The 16,869-nt window shown below is 42.9% G+C and overlaps 1 protein-coding gene across 5 annotated transcripts in view; it reads left to right on the top strand.

The window, feature by feature from the left end:
* The first annotated feature begins 1,482 nt into the window (after positions 1 to 1,482).
* The window catches only part of LMO3 (LIM domain only 3), a 61,208-nt gene continuing 45,821 nt past the window's right edge, over positions 1,483 to 16,869 (top strand). The window contains exons 1-3 of one of the 5 annotated variants that reach the window (XM_066184441.1): positions 1,483 to 1,636; positions 2,115 to 2,397; positions 10,042 to 10,255. In XM_066184441.1, the coding sequence (XP_066040538.1) occupies positions 10,050 to 10,255 (206 nt within the window). In that variant the 5' untranslated portion in view covers positions 1,483 to 1,636; positions 2,115 to 2,397; positions 10,042 to 10,049. Of the gene's footprint in view, positions 1,637 to 1,957; positions 2,398 to 3,188; positions 3,553 to 4,185; positions 5,170 to 10,041; positions 10,256 to 16,869 lie in introns of those variants that run through there. The other 4 variants (XM_066184442.1, XM_066184445.1, XM_066184440.1 and 1 more) reach the window with 4 other exon arrangements.

Raw genomic sequence — 16,869 nt, forward strand, 5'->3', positions numbered from 1 at the left:
TTAAACAAAGATTTGCATAGATGCACTAATCAGTTGCCATGAATTACAGAGCAGCAGTTGCCAGCGAGGGGTAACAGATCATACAGTTGGAGGGAAAAAAAATCTCATCTCCTTGAACATAATTAATTTAATTGTCCTCATTAGCTGTACCATTTGTTTTGATTTTATTTCTCCCTTTCCCCACACATAACTTCTCCCTCCCTCTTTTCTTCTCCTTCTCCAAGTGCATTGGTGGAGAGAGGCACACACACACTCACACTGCTGTATTTCCAGAGTAGTTGTGGCAGAGGTAGTCTACAAACAGAGGAAAGTGAGGCTCTCCTGAGCGTATGGGTGCATGCAGGAGAGGAGCAGGTTTCTGACAAGTTTGGCTTTTCTCTATGTGCAGATCAAATCAGCAGAAAGGGGCTCTGTTAGTCTGCTGCCTCTGGTTGTGCTTTTCGGGTTCTTGCTCAGGTTGGTTGTGGCTGAGTTTTGTTACTACTTAGAGGGAGAGGGGGCAAGAGATTTAGGAATTGTTCGTTGCACAGTATGCTTGTTACAGGAATCTTTATATATGTATATTTATTTGTATTAAAAAAAAAAGAAACTTACTGGGTGTGTGTGTGGGGGGGGAGAACCTGTCCTAAACATATACATTTCTGAGGTTGCTTTGATTTTTATTAGAGCTGCTGGATTATACGAGGGAGGGGTGTAGATGGCAGAGCACTTCAATGCTTTTAAATCTTTCTTGGGTCTTGAAAGACTTCTATAATATGAGTGTCATTCAAATTTAGGGTATATTGTAAGCTGACATCTTTCAAAGCTTTGTGGAAATCTAGCGTGGTGCTTCTAATAGCAGACAACAGATATTCACTTTGAAGTCTGAAAACTGTATTCACAAATTCTTAATCTGGTCTTTCTCCAACTGCAGATGGCTCTTAGAGGAAGATGCTTTGGATCTTTTTAACTTTATTTACAGTAGGCTAGGCTCAACATCTTTATTATAAAACACGAAGAAACAATCATCTGTGAGCGTGACTGGATATCAAAGTATGCTTGCTCTACCTCTCGTGTGTCTGCATGTCTGTCTGTCTTGTGGTCAAGGGTGTTCAGCACCTATAACAAACCCCATGTCCATTATTTCCGTCCTCCCCCCCCCCCCCCCCCTTCCCGCCTCCAACACTAGGTAGAGAATGAGGATCTGTCTTCAGCTCCCGGGACGAGGATGCTGTAGAGGGGAAAATGGCTTGGCTTCCTTTAGCATTCAGCTCCAAAAGTGCAGTGAGGGGGGTGGCATGTGGCAAGCGGGGCCCGGGGGTGGCACAGCCGGGGACCGTGCGGGGAGCGGGAAACTTTCACACCGGAGTTTCCACTGCCTTCTGAGCAGCTCAGATCTAGCACGGAGACAGGCAGAGTTTTCACCTTCAGGGATTTTTCTCATTACTCATTAATAGAGAGATATGGATCTCGCGCCCCCCCCCCCCCCTTTTTTTTTTTTTCTTCTTCCTTTTTGCGTGGGCAACTTCTGGTTTTGTTTAAGCCAAGTACTTTGGGAGGAGTGATGGCGGGGTGGGGGGCTCAGCGCTCCCCTGGATGCCCGGGTCTGCTCCTGGAGCACTTTCTGGGAAGGTGATCCTGAGCCGCTTCGGCAGAGGTCACTTGTGTGTGCGTGTGTGTGTGTCCCTGGTGTTTGTGTCTAGCATATGCATGTGGTTTTGCTGACTGCACTTGCAGGCTTGTAAATTTTCACCATGGGAAATTACCAACAAAGCCCAATCTGTCTCCTGGCTGCTTTGCACTTTCCGAGGGCGGCTGTACTTGAGCGAGCTGCAGAACGAGAGAGAAAGCGAGAGGGAGAGAGAGAGAGAGAGAGCGAAAGGGGGAGTTGGGAGGGGGAAGGGGGGAGAGGAAGGGTGGGTGGGTGGGTGGAGGGGGAGAGAGGTAAATAGCCTTAAATCGGAAGGGAGCTGCTTCTCTGTGGTCTTCCACAAGAGCTGCCTGGGCTCTGCTGGCTCAGTAATAACTGAGTGACCTTTTCTTTCGCTGTATTATGTCTGGCTGGTAAGGGATTGCATTTTGCAGCTGATAAAGCCCTGACTTCATTCAACTCGGCTCCTCACACGCTGCTTTAGGTAAGTTGTCTTCAGCCAGGACGGAGACAGACAGCCTTGGACTGCAAGATACTAAAAGGAGGACACCTGTAGCTCGGATGCGGTCAACACAATTACTTGGCGGATCCTTGAGGACCTCATTATTTTAAACTTAAAGAATAGCGATCTCCCTCCCCATCTCTCCCACCCCCTCTTTATTTTTTTCCCCAAACAATGCTTCTTTTTGACCTTTTCCAAGGAGAAGAGCTACAAAGCAGCCACTGTGCTTATTGAACTGCCTCCCCTGTATCGCTTAATTGAGAAGGTAAGTGAGGCAACTGTGTACATAAGCTTTGGGTCATTTGTGTATGTGTGCCTGCATCACTCTCCCTCTCTCTCTCTCTCCCTCTCTCTCTCTCTCTCTCTCTCTCTCTCCCTCTCTCTCCCCCTCTCCCTCTCTCCCTCTCTGAGTCATAAGCCGGGGCTGCAATACACACACACACACACACATCTCTGCACTGCAACTTTCACTCAAGCTGCAGCTCTGCTGAGACTGTTTTGTTTAAATCATGTGAGGCTTCATTATTTTTATGATGAGACATGAAATACATGCAAGCAGAGGATGCTGAGCGAAACCCATCCGACTGTATGTCTCGAGAAATAGCAGTCAAAGTTAACAATGAATTGCAGCCCCACCACTACCCCCCTCCCCGTTGTTATTGTTGTTATTATTATTCTTGCTTCTTCCAGAGCTTCTCGAAACATGCTCTGAATTATCAAGGGAGTCGGTTAATTTCCCACTCCCCGGCTTTAATCCACAAGCCTCCCCGTACAGCAGTTTAATTTGCAAGTGGTTCGGTGCAGGGTTAACCCCTTGGGCAGAGCGGAGGCAGGAGCGGGGCGGGGAGCCCGGGGGGCGGCCGGGACGCGCACGGGCTGCGGGGTCCGGGCTCCGCATCCTCGTTCTCCCGGACCGGCGAGACGCAAGGGCAGCCAGGCTGGTGTTGGGCAGCGTTGGTACTTCTGTCTGCCCGCCAGCATTTCTCTTTTCTCCTCTTTTTTTTTTTTTTTTTTCTTTTTCTTCCCTCTTCTCCCTCCCCCCCCCCCCCCCCCCCCCCTTCTCCCTTCCTAGCCAGCACGATACGGTATGCTAACGCCGCATGTGACAGTTTAATCAAACCCATTTGTTACAACAAAGCTAAGAGACCGCTGGGATTATAGGCTTACGGCAGAGTTAGGGGAGCATGTGGCTTTGTCGCTCGCCACCGCCGCGCGGGGCCGGCGGCTCGGGGTGTGCCGTCCCCCCCATCCTCATCCTCATCCCTGGCCCCCCGCCCCCGCTGCGGCGCGCCGCGCTCCCGCTCACTTGACCCGAGCCGAGGAAGCACTTGCTACTTTTGCCGGGATTTGGTGCTTCAATGAGAAGGAGCTCTCCGGGCGCCCGTAAATCAACTCATGCAGAAAAAGGAGAAAAGTTTTGGTAAGGCGGCGGCGCCCGGCGCTGGCGCGCAGCGGTGCGCTCCCGGGGGGAGGCGGGGGGGTTCCTCCTTCCTCTTCTTCCTCTTCATCCTCACCGCGCTGCCGCGGCCAGCGGCTGTGCCAGCGTGTGCTCTGAGGAGAGCCGAAATACCCCTTCCTAGGACAGCTCTGTAGGACGGCTCTTTAAACCGATTCGTTTTGCTCCGTGCAACAAACATCGCGACGTGCTGTCCCCGACACCTCCCTCTCCCCATCCTTGTGATGCTCGGGAAGGAATTGGCATAAAAGGCTTGAGTGTCTAACTCCGAAAAAGGGATTCTTTGTTGCGGAGTATATGTTTCTTATTTATTTTATTTTTTTTATTATTATTTTGCATGTGAGCTGCATCAAAATTGAACTCAGTCTTGCAAATCTCTTGTTGGCCTTTGCCAAGCACTAGCACTTTGCTGCCATGGTAACTGTAATTAAACTGATAAGAGTGGAAAAATGTCAGTATCTCTGAGCCTTGCAGCTGCATTGGAGAAAAAGGGAATCAAATTGGTTCCCAGCACCACTGCTCTAAAAAAGGAGGGGGAGAGTGGTGGGGGCGGGGGGGCTGGGGGATAGAGATGGGGGGACACGCCAGGGGTAGGAACATAGCTCAGCAGCTCCAGTCCCTGAGATCTGGGTACATCTATTTGCTGTGTTGTCCCTTAGGGGGCTACAGCCTGCAGGGATGCTCTGGGCCAGTGAACAGAGAGAAACAAGCTTTTAGGCCCAATCTAGCTTTCAAAAAGAGAAGGGGAAAGAAGAAGAGAAATCTTTTGTTTGGTGTCTCTTGGCAATCGACTAGCCATGTTGGCCAAATTCTTTTAATCTGTATCACTGCTCCCAGCTATGGGACTGCATTCCCATTTATATTTTTTGCCTAACCTCTTTTTTTTTTTTTTTATCCTTTCCTTCCCAACCCATATCCTTTATTTAGAAAGGAAAAAAAAATCAAAAATAATAAAGAAAAAAAAGCAGATTCCTCTGTAGGAGAAGGGGCAGGAGGTGAAGTTTAGTTATATACACCACGGAAAATTTACTCAAAAGTATACAGAGGAGGCTATATTCAGAGTGCTGAAATCCTTACTTTTATTTTTTTAAAAAACCCCGAGTGTTATGGAGTTGCGGTTACTTTGTTGTGTTAACTACAGAAGCTGAGACTGTGCGGATGAATGGCACAGAACAAGAGAGCATAATGGAGGCAATCAACCGTTAGGCTGGTTCACAATGCAATCCAGGCAATTAAAAGCTCACCAGAGTTTAAATGAAATGGTTCCACTTATTTCTGTGCACCACACTGCACAGGCTATTATTTATGTCTCTTTTTTTAATTATGATTTCCCTTAAACTGTCAAATAACTCAGAATAGCAGGGTCTCGGAGGCAATAAGAATTTTCCACTGAACAATTTACATGCCAATCTAAAACTAGTTACGACTCCTGATGTGCTACATATGAGTTCTGAAATGTTTCTTAGCTTCTGAAACCTCAACTTTTTTTCTTTTTTTCCCGAGTCCGTGTGTATTGCCCTGAATTACTGGAGCTCTGAATGCTTTTAGGATGAAGCTACAAAGTGGGAAAACACCAGAAAAGTATTCTTTTTATCTTCTTCTAGACCCCTAACTCTCTTGTTGACTGCATGTTGTCTGTCAGTTTGCTTTTAAAGACTGATGCACCCAATACTTAATTTGCTCCAAACTGATTTTTCAATTTTCTTTTTTTTCCTAAGTAGAGGCAAGTTTGCCCTTGTGTGCTGCTTGTGCTACTGTCTTTGGTAGAACTGTGTGCATGCTTCTGAAAAAGGGGGGAAGAGTGGTCTTTAAAAGTTTGTGAGAGATCCATTGCATAATATCCAGCTATTCCTCCCAAGGACTGCCTGTACCACAAACAAGAACCGAGTTCTGAGTGTCTCATGCCACGCTCAGCACCCTCAGGGACTAATCCCTCTTACAGATGCTTCTAAATCACCAACACAATATAGTTCATTACATCAAATCTTCATTCCCTTTGATTTTTGAGAAGGGCGATGATTTGAGCGAGATGAATTTTTGCTTCTCTGCCTTCCCCGGGAGCCTAATTTAGCTTTTTCCAGCAACCATTCCTCTTTATCATGAAATCATAGTTACAAATCAGTTGACAGTGTTTCATCACACGATAATAACAATAAACAGGGAGGGGAGTCAGTTACATGGAACTTGTTTGGGGAGATTGAGAAAAATCTGAAAACCTGCAAGTCGGGTTTTTTAAGTTTTCCCTTCAAAAATCCTAAAGGTGGTGAATGGTGATGAAGAAGTCTCATTCCTGCCACAGCTCTGCAGTTTATGTGCAGTATCCTGGGGACTGAGGGTGGAGGAAGGGAGGGAGTGGAGGGAAGGGTAGAGGAAGCCCTGAAAGCATATTGGGGTGAAATAAAAAGGGTTTGTTTGACAGTGACAGACTAGGCACTGAAATTTCTCAGTTCTGAGAACAGATCTGCTCTGTGATGCAGAGCATGGGTAGAACTCTGCAGAACTGAAGGGAAAGCTGGGTTTGATTTTTCTTTTTTTTTTTTTTTTTTTTCCTTTTTTTTTTTTTTTTTTTTTTTTTTTTTTTTACTGCCTGGGTGTAGCACTTAGGGAATTGTATGATGTTTTGAAAGTGCTCCATAAGCTCAGCTTTCCTGGGGGAGGGGGAGAGGAAGGCAGTCAGGCAGCAGTGCTGTGCACTGCCACCTGATATTTCAGGAATGAGCAGTTTGGATGGGTTTGTGGATGCTGTCAGCCTCTGAAAAGGCCCTTCCCATGTCCTAGGAAATAAATGAGTACTTAAACCACAGCCTGTGAAAAGCTGGCTGACAGTAAGCTGCAAGGTATTCTTATTGCCAAATTAAGGGAGAGCTAAAAATACACGAGCACGGATCTGAAAAGTCCAACTGCATCGGAGATCTTATGGGAATGTTAAAGGGGAGAGAGAAGGTCTGTGAGGTGATCTGCATTAGGGTGGCTCATACAATAGAGGGGGAAAAATTAGTAATAAAATATACTCTTGTCAAAACTAAGAGATTTAAACAGGGTGTGTGAAGACAAGGACATTTTCAAATTCAGGGAAATGTCAAACACTTCTTGACTTTGTTTAGAACCCTTTTACACTTCCAAAAAAGCATAACTTCTTTTTATTTTTTTTTTTCTTTTTTACAATGAAGCAGTAGTTTGGGGAATTTTAAATTATAAAATAGAACCAGCTTCATGGCATGTAGAGTGAGAACAGATCAGATCTGTCAGAGAAGAAAAGCATTCCTTCCCTCCAAAAGCTGCTGCAGATAGAATCCCTAATCTGGATATGCTGCCAGTGGGGTGTCAGCACCACCTTCTCTCTCTGCCTCAGGAAAACAGACATGCAGGGTTGCAAATGCTCCTTCCTTGGGGTGTTTGCCTCTTTGCAGTTGCCCCTACGAGAAGGTTTTGGGCTCACCATTGTGTGAATGACAGGGCTCTGCCTACTTTCCTCATGTAGTAAGTATCTCAAAAGCTGTGCAGGCTTTGTGCAAGCTGCAGTTTTATTTGTAATACAATAACCTCATGTTTGCAGCATATACCTTGGGAATTATCAGGCTTGATTACTGCAATCTGCTCAGACATTCAGTTGTTTGGCTGTGTTTCTGTGGCATCTTCTTCCCTTCAGACAGCTCAGGACAGTAGATCAGCCTGGATCAGAGACTGTCAGCCTCCACTCTCTAACCCGCTTCCTTATCAGGCGATGAAATTTTTACATTAAGATTTTTTTCGTTAAAGCCTTTAACTGTGTTAGCTCCTAGTTTATTCTGGTTTCCCTCGAGCTAAAGATTAAAGTCCTAGAACAGCCCTTCATGCTTCTAAACTTTTTTTTTTTTTTTAAACTGAGTTACAAGAAGTTCATACAAATTGTGACTGATTTCATGCATTTGTCCTCTACATGGCCAAAGAGAGGGTCTGGGGATAAGCCTGTTGTTGGCACCTAGTGGATATTTACACTCTACTGTGATAAGCAACATTACAGATTAAGGCTTTTCGAGCAAGTGATGTTTTTAGAGTTTCAGCAGGACTTCCCTTTACAGTCTGGTATAGGTTCCTTACCAAAAAAATCTCTGATATTTTCATTATTATGACTCGTTTATTTGTAGTCATGTTACTTTGCTGTTTCATGGATGTACCCTGGTTTCAGGGGAGTCACCTGTCAATTGAAAATGCTGTAAAGGCTCAGCCTTTGTCTCATGGTGCTTTCTCCAGAGGAAATGTGCGCGTTCATTCCCAGATCTGCCACAGACTGTGGAGCCCAGCACAGGTCACTGGATCTCATCCTCCCGCTTGGGAATGAGAGACAGATCTTAGGAGTGGTGAGGAGCTATGAACATCAACTGAGGAGTGATGGGAGGGGCAGCACTGACAATTTTTACTCTGCTTGGTAGAAAAATACCGACTTTACACTTCTGTCATGAGATTTAGGTGTTGTGCAGCAGCACTGCTGGGGTACTTTGGGGTGTCTGCGGGCAGAACTGCCTGCACACCACTGAACAGCTTCTTCACCAGAAAAAGGTGTCACCCCAAGGTGTGTGATAGGCTGCATTGCAAAGAGAGGAGCAAGGCTGCTGTGCTCATATGTTGCAATGAGAACTACTATTTCTAATTCAACGATCACCTTTGCAGGTGGGACTTAGGAGTTCAGCTTGGGAATGCTGGAAAGTCACTGAGCTGGCCATGCAGTCGCTGCATTCCACGTAAATTCCATGTGTTCTACACACACCTGTATGGAGATCCCTGGGATGCCTCAGCCTCCTGTATTTTTAGACTTAATATCTATAAAGGCACGCTCTGCCATTGCTTCAAAGATTGTGTTCATTTTCATGTTTTTCTTATGGGAGATTTCAAAAAAGCAAACATGAACCAAACCGAACAAACCCCAGCTCGTCTGTGTTCTAGTGCCCTGAGCCTGCCTGTCTGTGGTGGGGTGTCATAGCCCCAGCCAAGGTCTGCTGATAGAAACTGACACTGCCAAGCTTTCTTAACTCCAGGTAGTGGAGCGTTCACGATGAGGGGCTCTTGAATTTTCTCTTCTTTGCTATGAGACTCTATTCAACCTTTCCCAGTCTCTGGATAAATATAGGGCTCCAAACCCCAAATGCTGGAGTGAGATTTGCCAACAAGGCAACAGCATTCGTTCCCCAGTCTTGACAAATTCTCATTGCAATATTCAGGTGCACTCTAGTGAGTAGCATCTTTTTGAAGTCACATCACTGGCTTTAAAACGAAAAATAGAGGAAACCTACTATTGAAGAGTGTGTCGGTTCTTCCCTTCTCTCCTGCGCCTGTTTGACGCCCACTGAAATATCCACAGGGCTATTATTTCTGCTTATCCTAAGAGGTAACTGTGAGATAATTAGTCTGAGTGCTCTGGGATGGCAGCTCGTGCAGCTAACCAGAGAGACCAGTGAGTGAGCACTTTGGGGCAGTGACCTCTCCCTATTTACTGTAAAGCCGAGGGCAATTGATTTTTGGATGGATCCCTGGAAGCTGGCTGTGCTGTTCTGAGTAACATTGCTCAACTCTGTTCCACTTTTCACCGGTTCTGTCCATTAAACAGTGTTTCGGGTGTTTGAATGGTTTTTTAAATGCTCTCTGCTATCGCATCAAAAGGTGTATATATGCTTGATGGACACTGCTGTACTGTGATTGGAAAGCGGGGCAGCATTTTTTTTTTCTTGACAATCTAGAACCTCTCTGACCTTGTACAGATTATTTTAAGTCAGATTTTTCAGAAGGTCCTTACGCTGCACATTGTGACTGGCGTTGCTGGTACTGAAGTCTTTGGAAATCTCGTCACTTCATTGATATGTTTAAAAAGAACTAAAATATTAAACAAAACACCCTCTTGCCAGCATCAAAATTTCTGTGTCAAATCTCTCAGAAACTCTTGCTCCGTGCTCCAATCTTTTTTTCTTTAAAAACTGAAGTTCTTTTATATTTTATAAAGATAGTGCAAATAAGTCCAAATATGTGGATTTAACTGTGTTTGCCATATAGATATCCTGTTTATCTAAATTTTGGCTTGCTAAGTATTGGAGATGTGCTGTTTATTTAAATTTTGAGTTGCTAAATATTGGATACTGTGGCTGAAATTGGATGACTTTTCAACTGTTTTAATATTTCGTGGTTTGGGTTTTTTTTTTTAAATTTTATTTCTTTTCAGCAAAGAGACCAGGTAAATGAGGTGTTAAAAAGAAGCTGTGGAACTTAGAGCAGCGGAAGTTTCTGCTCTCAGATTTATCTTAACCTTGTTTTCAGCTTGGTGTGGACTGACTAGGTTATTTTATCCTACCTACACCATTGACTTTTAAATGAACTGGGCGGGGGGGGGGGGGGGGGGAGCAGCAAGGAAGAAAAGGGCAAGAGATTTTTTTGTGCTTGAGAGAGTATCTATTTTCAGTCTCCTCTTGTCTTACTGTATTTCAGGTATACAAATGCTCTCAGTCCAGCCAGACACCAAGCCGAAAGGTTGTGCTGGCTGCAACCGTAAGATTAAAGACCGATATCTTCTAAAGGCCCTGGACAAATACTGGCATGAAGACTGCCTGAAATGTGCCTGCTGTGACTGTCGCCTGGGGGAGGTGGGCTCTACCTTGTACACCAAAGCCAACCTGATCCTTTGTCGCAGAGACTATCTGAGGTAGGTCACGGCCATCTTCCGTTTGCTGACAAACTTGGCAAATCTGTTCAGCCCTTCCTGCAGGGCTGCTCTCACACAGGCAGGGCTGCATTTGTGGAGATGAGATGAAACAAATACTGAAATATGGAGATTAAATTAAAATCCGAGTCAAAAAGTGTACACAACCAGGTTGTGGAGGTGGTTGCCACATTTCTGATACTGGTGTAGAAGAGAGTGATTCCCCACTGCTTCCCACAGCATCATGCTCCTGGGGAGGTGGTGGTCTCCTGCACCCCCTCCTCCTCCTGGTAGCACAGTGGTGGCCAGGTGTGGCAGCCTGAAACCAGACATGTGGTTTCCACCCAGCTTCAGGGCAGGGTTGGAGCCCTGCAGGTGAGGAACGTTTCACCCACCTTTGCTTTTGTTCTTAGTTTGCCAAGGGATTTCTTTTGTGGCACTCAAGCTTTTATGAGTGTTGGCACTCAGCTGTTAGAAGCTGTATCAAGATAACCAACTGACTTCCCCTTTTTTTAATAGCCATGACTCTGAGTTCTCTTCCACTCTGCACCTTGTTTCACTTGGTGGCCCAGATGGGATGCTGGCTAATCTATGGCCACTTGTTAGAGGCAGCAAATCGGCGCCCACTTTTCTATCTCCTTGTTTCCTTGTGGATCCACATCCTCAAAAGTATTTGAGGAATAACTCATAGCAAAGCACTGATGAGCAGCACCAGGATAGTTTATCTACAAATTGTGTGTCAATAGCGCTGCTTTACAGGATGTAAGTTTAACTGGGAAGTTTAGTCTCCCTGGGCTCTCAATAGTAAATAGAGAGAAAAGGCTTCTCTGGGGTGATCCCGAGCACCTATTTCCTACAGTAACACGTTTCCTCCATTCCCTGTGGAGGGGGTCTAATGAGACTAACTGCTCCAGGCTAAGGTGGACTTCTGGGAATATTTCCCCTGCCCCTTTAGTAAAGCCTTTTCCTTTTAAAGGGACATTGAAGTCGCTAATCCATGGGGGAAAATTAAAATTCTTTTTGAATGCATTAACTTCCAAGTTCCACTTAAGTACAGGTAGCAAGCAGGAGGTTCCCACACACTGATCAGTTCCCAAGTTATACACCATGAGTAGGTAGGAACAGGAATCAAGACTAAAGCACTGACAGCTATTGGTACTCTGGCTCTCCACGTAACCACCTCTAGAAAAAAAAGAGTGGAACAAAAACCTTTACAAAGGCACTGTGCATTTGTTGAGCTGGGGCTAAAAGGCAGATCAGGTTCTTCAAATGGATTTAGACTACTTAATGGTAAAAGTACTCTGCTACCTGTTAAAGCTCTGAACTGAACCCGAGATAGAGTGTTGGGAATTTAGCATAGAGGCTGCATCTTGAACCCGTTGTGGAAAAGCTGCCAAAGTAGTAGGTAACAAAACCTCATTTTTAAAAACTGTTGGAACAGAAGGGAGTTGTTGCACATGAACTTAGGTTGCTTGTGGTCTTTAGGTGTGTAGAGAGGGTTTGAAAAAGGTTTCGGTGCAGGGATGTAACATCCCAATTTTAAAAACCCATCTTAATAATCTTTATACAACAAATGCCTGCAGGAGTGAGAGAACTGCTGTGGCTGTTTCATCTGAGTTCCAAATTTACTGGAGACTTTGAGCTCACTGAATCTCCCAAGTGCTAGTGCAGTAGATCTAATGTTTTGAAATAAAATGTTTAAAATCAAAACCAGAAATTATGTGGTAGTAAAGAAATGAGCAAAGCATTTCCCCAGCACAGATGCATTCACACACACTCTTGCTCTCTGGTCTTTGAGGGTGTAACAGGAGTAAATATTTTGCTAAACAGATTGTTTTAACTCATACTAAGTGATTCAGAGAAAGGAGATTTTTTTTTTTTCTGTCTGTCATGATCACATTCAAACTGGTGTTTCATTTATTCCTTCATACATAACACTTTTTACTTTTGCACGTGAAACCAGCATACATGAGAAATCCTATAATTTGTTTTAAGATGTTTTGGATTTTTGTCTCAGGATTTATTGAGTCTTAATGAAGCTATTTCGTTATGACTTTCATTTTTTGTTTTTTTGAGTGATACTCGTGAGTGCATAGATTTTAAACTTGGTATTTACACTAAACTTCAAACTGATGCACTTAAGGTAATTGCAGATAGTCATTTGCCTCATTGCATCTTATCTACTTAGTTATGCAGTGAACCTATAAAAGTGATCTTTTTAGTGCTAATGTACAAACTAGTTAAATTTTCTCTAGCTTTGTAGTCAAATAAGCTTCCATATTTAGCAACCCACTTGATATGAATTTAAGGAGAAAATTGCATTGTACTAATGATCACGTTAGAGTTCGATTATGGTTTCAAACTATCTTCTTGGGTTTTTTTTTTTCTTTTTAACCATAAAGGGAATCTTCGCTGCATATAAAACGGTTCTGGCTTCCTATTAATTTATGTGGTGCCCTCTAGAGGATATGTGGCTTGAACGATACTATAAAGAGTAAAATTGCTTATTAACTTGTCTCTCAGTGTTCATTATGCCTTTCAATAAGACAGGCTTTCTACAGATACTACAAGCAATCATGTAGCCAGTTTGGGTGCTTTAGCACTCATGTTTAAGTTCATAAGGGTTGTGATTGTGTCTTTGCCTGTTTGCAAAAATATTTCCAGTATCTTTCATTTAGAGATGCCTGCCAAAATAAACGACACCCTCTGTGAGCCCTGATGCACACTCTCGTGCTGCAGTTGAGCCCTGAGGTCCCCACTTTGAGCTTCTTACAAATACTCTGCATCTTCAGAACTTCAAAACTTGCTTTGCTTTAGCTGCCTCCTTTGGTAAAATTAGTTAATTATACTACATTAAAACCTTTTTTCTCCAGACTGGGACAGATTGAGGGAATGGAAGGACTCTTTAATGAAGCAATGAGTTTGAAAGATGATGCGGGTGTGAGAGGCTTTGCCGTGGAATCTGATTCCTGTTGGGCACTCCAGAAGTTTCCAAGGTGGTGTAGGATTCCGGGGTTTCGGGGTGGCCGCGGCAGGAACGAGTTCCATTCTGTTAACGAGGATGGGAACTGACTTGAGTAAAGAAAGGGCTCAATGTTAGAAATAACACACTCTGCGAAAATGATATGCAGAGTATAATTCCCCTGCAGGCCTCTTCTTCTGCTCCTGCACTCCTGGGTTAGAAAGTGAAGACTTAATTTAAGGAACTTAGGTTTACGCCAATATTTCAAGTCCATTTATAGTAAGTGAAATATGCAAGAAATTTTTTTTCTCCCCTTCTTTTCCTCCAGAGCTGTACGGTGACATCTTAATGCATCAGCCTATCCTGCTCTGTCCTCTCTTCTGACTGGCAGCGTGTCCATTTACAAGCACAATATTCCCTTTGAAATCTGTCATTACTGCCATTAATGACCAGTCATTATGTTAACAGCCCTTGGGCTGTTAACATGTCAAACTGGTTGTTAACTGGAATGTTATTACTTATTTAAACCGCAGGTATGAGTTGTGTGAAATGTGCTTTGGTTGCACGTTCTGGGCTGCTTCTGCTCAAAACAATAGGGAAACAGCAGAGCGTTTGCCTTTGGGGTGCCAAGGGATTTGCATTCTGTTCCATCTGCTCATTTTATTTCTGCATATTTGTGAGGTTCTCCTGCCCCTGGGCAGCCTCCTAATTTCAGGTGCAAATGTGTGCCATCCCTTCTCTTAGCCTCGCCTGCAAATGGGCAGCCGTGGATGTTTCCAGATGCATGGTAACGCCTGCTGCACATTTGAGATTAATATCTGGCCTCTAGAAGTGTAAAATAAAAGACCGACAATTACATGTAACTCAGTTGTATTAAATAATGAGCTTCCTCGGATGCAGCAGAAATATGAAAGTACAGCTGTGCTAAGCTAGTTGCAATGTAGGTCAATCACCCTTTTCACTTAGGTTTTTAACTACGCAAACCCCGCTGAGCGACCAATGACTACAAAGTGCTGTTTCATTCCTATTTAATTTTGGCAGCATTTTACTGAAGAGCAGGCATTCATGCAGCTAAATTATCTTTGCCGTTTCTGGTTTTAACTCCAGCTCCATGACACTAAATGTTGGAGTGCATATCTCTTAGTAAACACAAAGAATATGGTTTCTGATTTTTTTTTTTCTCCAAATCCATCTCTTAACATGGAAATTGAATTAGAACTTTTATTACTTTTTGCATAATTTCCCTAGCCAGGCAAGCAAGATCATAAGAAAAGGATTAACGAAACTAACATATTGGGGTGGAATTTTTGCCCTTAAACACATCTAGAACTCTATTGAGAATAGGGAGGAGGATGACGAAGTCTATCCTTTCCCCCCACTCTTCCCCCTTCACCTCAGTATTGATGCTATTTGTAAATATACTGCAGACTTTAAAAGTACCACTGAACAGCTATGAAAATGAGTAGATCAGCATTCCTGAGGAAAGGAACACGTTGGGTTTTTTCCTCTTCCCGCTTGCTGGCTGAAAGACCTGACAAAAGCCAAGTCCCTAAAGCTGGATATTGGAGAAGATTTTATAAATAATGAGACTTGACCACAGAAAGTCGTGTTCAACCATTAGCATTATAGAGATGCTGCCTCTGTAAAATATTTAGCTTCAGTGCAGACTGAAAAAGCAGAATTTAGGAGGCAGCTTTTTTCTGTACATCTGCTCCCACTCTAAAGGCAATTATTATTTTAAAAAATTATTGTGTATGAATGCTTAGAGAAACTTAAAGTGTCTTGTAGCCTGGTGCTGATTAGCAGACCCCATCCCTCTCTCATGTCACAGGCTGTATTGCAAACACCCGAGATATCAGCTTGCTTAAATGCATGTATAAATACTCAGTGTGGATATTTTCATGGGTAACGGGTTATAAATTGTTTTCAAAATGCCTCCTCAACATGTTTCTTGCCCAGCTTGATTAAAAAAGGGTAGACCTTTAAAGATTTAAGCACTCTGGGTTTTCAAGAATATTGAGGTATTTATGGATGTGAGGCTTTAGAGTTCGACTTTCTTCACTAAAGCTTTTTTGAACAGAACCCTTATTTATACACTAATATCCTTGTTGCAATGCATTAAGGCATTCAAGGGACTAGTAGTTTGCAGGAATATGCCCTAAAAATATTTTAAAATACTTAAAAAACACGGTAGGTGTAGCGATTCATTTGTTCTAATTTTGCTGCATGCGATGAACGTTCTTCTAAATTTATATAAATGGTATCATTTAGCGTGTCTTGGAAAGAGGAAAAAAAAAGCAAGAATACTCTCTCTTCAACTAATTGCCAAAGGTTTTGAAAGCCTCCAAACACCTTAACAGTTATTGAAGGGGATAAGGAGAGTGATGCACACATGCAGAGTTAATCCACCCAACTTGCAAAGAATAATGCTTTTGATTTAGTTCCACTCTGGCTAGTTCAGCTTGTTCTTATTTTAGCTCATCTCTGATACCTTTTAATAAGAAACATTCAATTAAGCTGTTAAAATTGGTGTTTAAGTCATGTTGAAATGCTGTGAAACGTGTGTACTCAAGTTTGACGCTCTTCAGTAGTTCCATGTGTTTCCCCATATCTGCTGGTATTTTTTTTTTCTTCAGAGCTGCCAAATTTTTAATAATTGTGTTATTTTTAGTGGCTTAAAATACACAGTTTAATTTTCAAGAATGTGAATCTTCCCTCTTATAAGGCTCCTTGAAAACCAGACGCTTCTCCTGTGTTGTCAAAATACCTCATTAATCCCCTGGAAACGTTCAAAGAATTTCAGGAGACTTTTCAGATGAAAGTACCGTGCCTCTTAAAGCCTGTCCTACAGCTCTTCATTACAGCACTACAGTGCCGTGTATTTTGATGGGAAATTATTATACTACAAAGGTTTTGCCCATACAGAGCAGCTCAGTAAAGCTTAATAAAAGCAGTGATTTTGGGGAAGCCGAAGTAATTCTGCAATGCCAGAGGATGGGATAAGATTCCTGGCAAAAGAACAACATTTCTGTAGTTCTGCTTAGTATTTCCTGTAACCTCTTTTAAAGGAAATGCAAATTTCCTGTTTTCATCCTTACTGGTTTGGTTTTTTCCTCAGAAGTGACTTTGTGACCAGTACTTCTTATGAAATATCTTTAAAATAATATCCACAATAAAGTTATGACTTTGGGAATAAATATTGTGACACAGGATTTGATGTCCAAGGTTTAACTTGGAAAATTTCTGAATTTTTGACCAGAAGCTTATGTGAAACAAAGCATCCATGCATAGTGTAGTAGAATTATATTTCGTTCTAATAGACTAAATAGACACAGAGATGCCTTTTAAAAGTCCTGATTTCTGCTACGTATCTGTTCCTTAAAAAAAATACACATTTCTATTCTTTTTTTGTTCATTTGAAATTTTAATTAATTTTTGGGGACAGTTTACACTGAAAACTGAAAAAAAACCTCTAAAATCTCTACCATGTAATTAAAAAGTCTATGACTGAATTTTGTTACTTGTTATTTATTGTATTTTTCAAGTCTTCCCGAAAAGATACAGCATTCCTTCTGTATGTGAATGTTTGAATAACATGTAAAAATCAAAATGAGTACGCATTTCTTTAGCCCTCCTGAATTTAGGTATTTGCTTT

This window comes from Chamaea fasciata, unplaced genomic scaffold (assembly GCF_029207755.1).
Source record: "Chamaea fasciata isolate MVZ Bird 193981 ecotype frontalis unplaced genomic scaffold, bChaFas1.0.hap1 SCAF_5, whole genome shotgun sequence".
NCBI classification, from domain to species: Eukaryota; Metazoa; Chordata; class Aves; order Passeriformes; family Sylviidae; genus Chamaea; species Chamaea fasciata.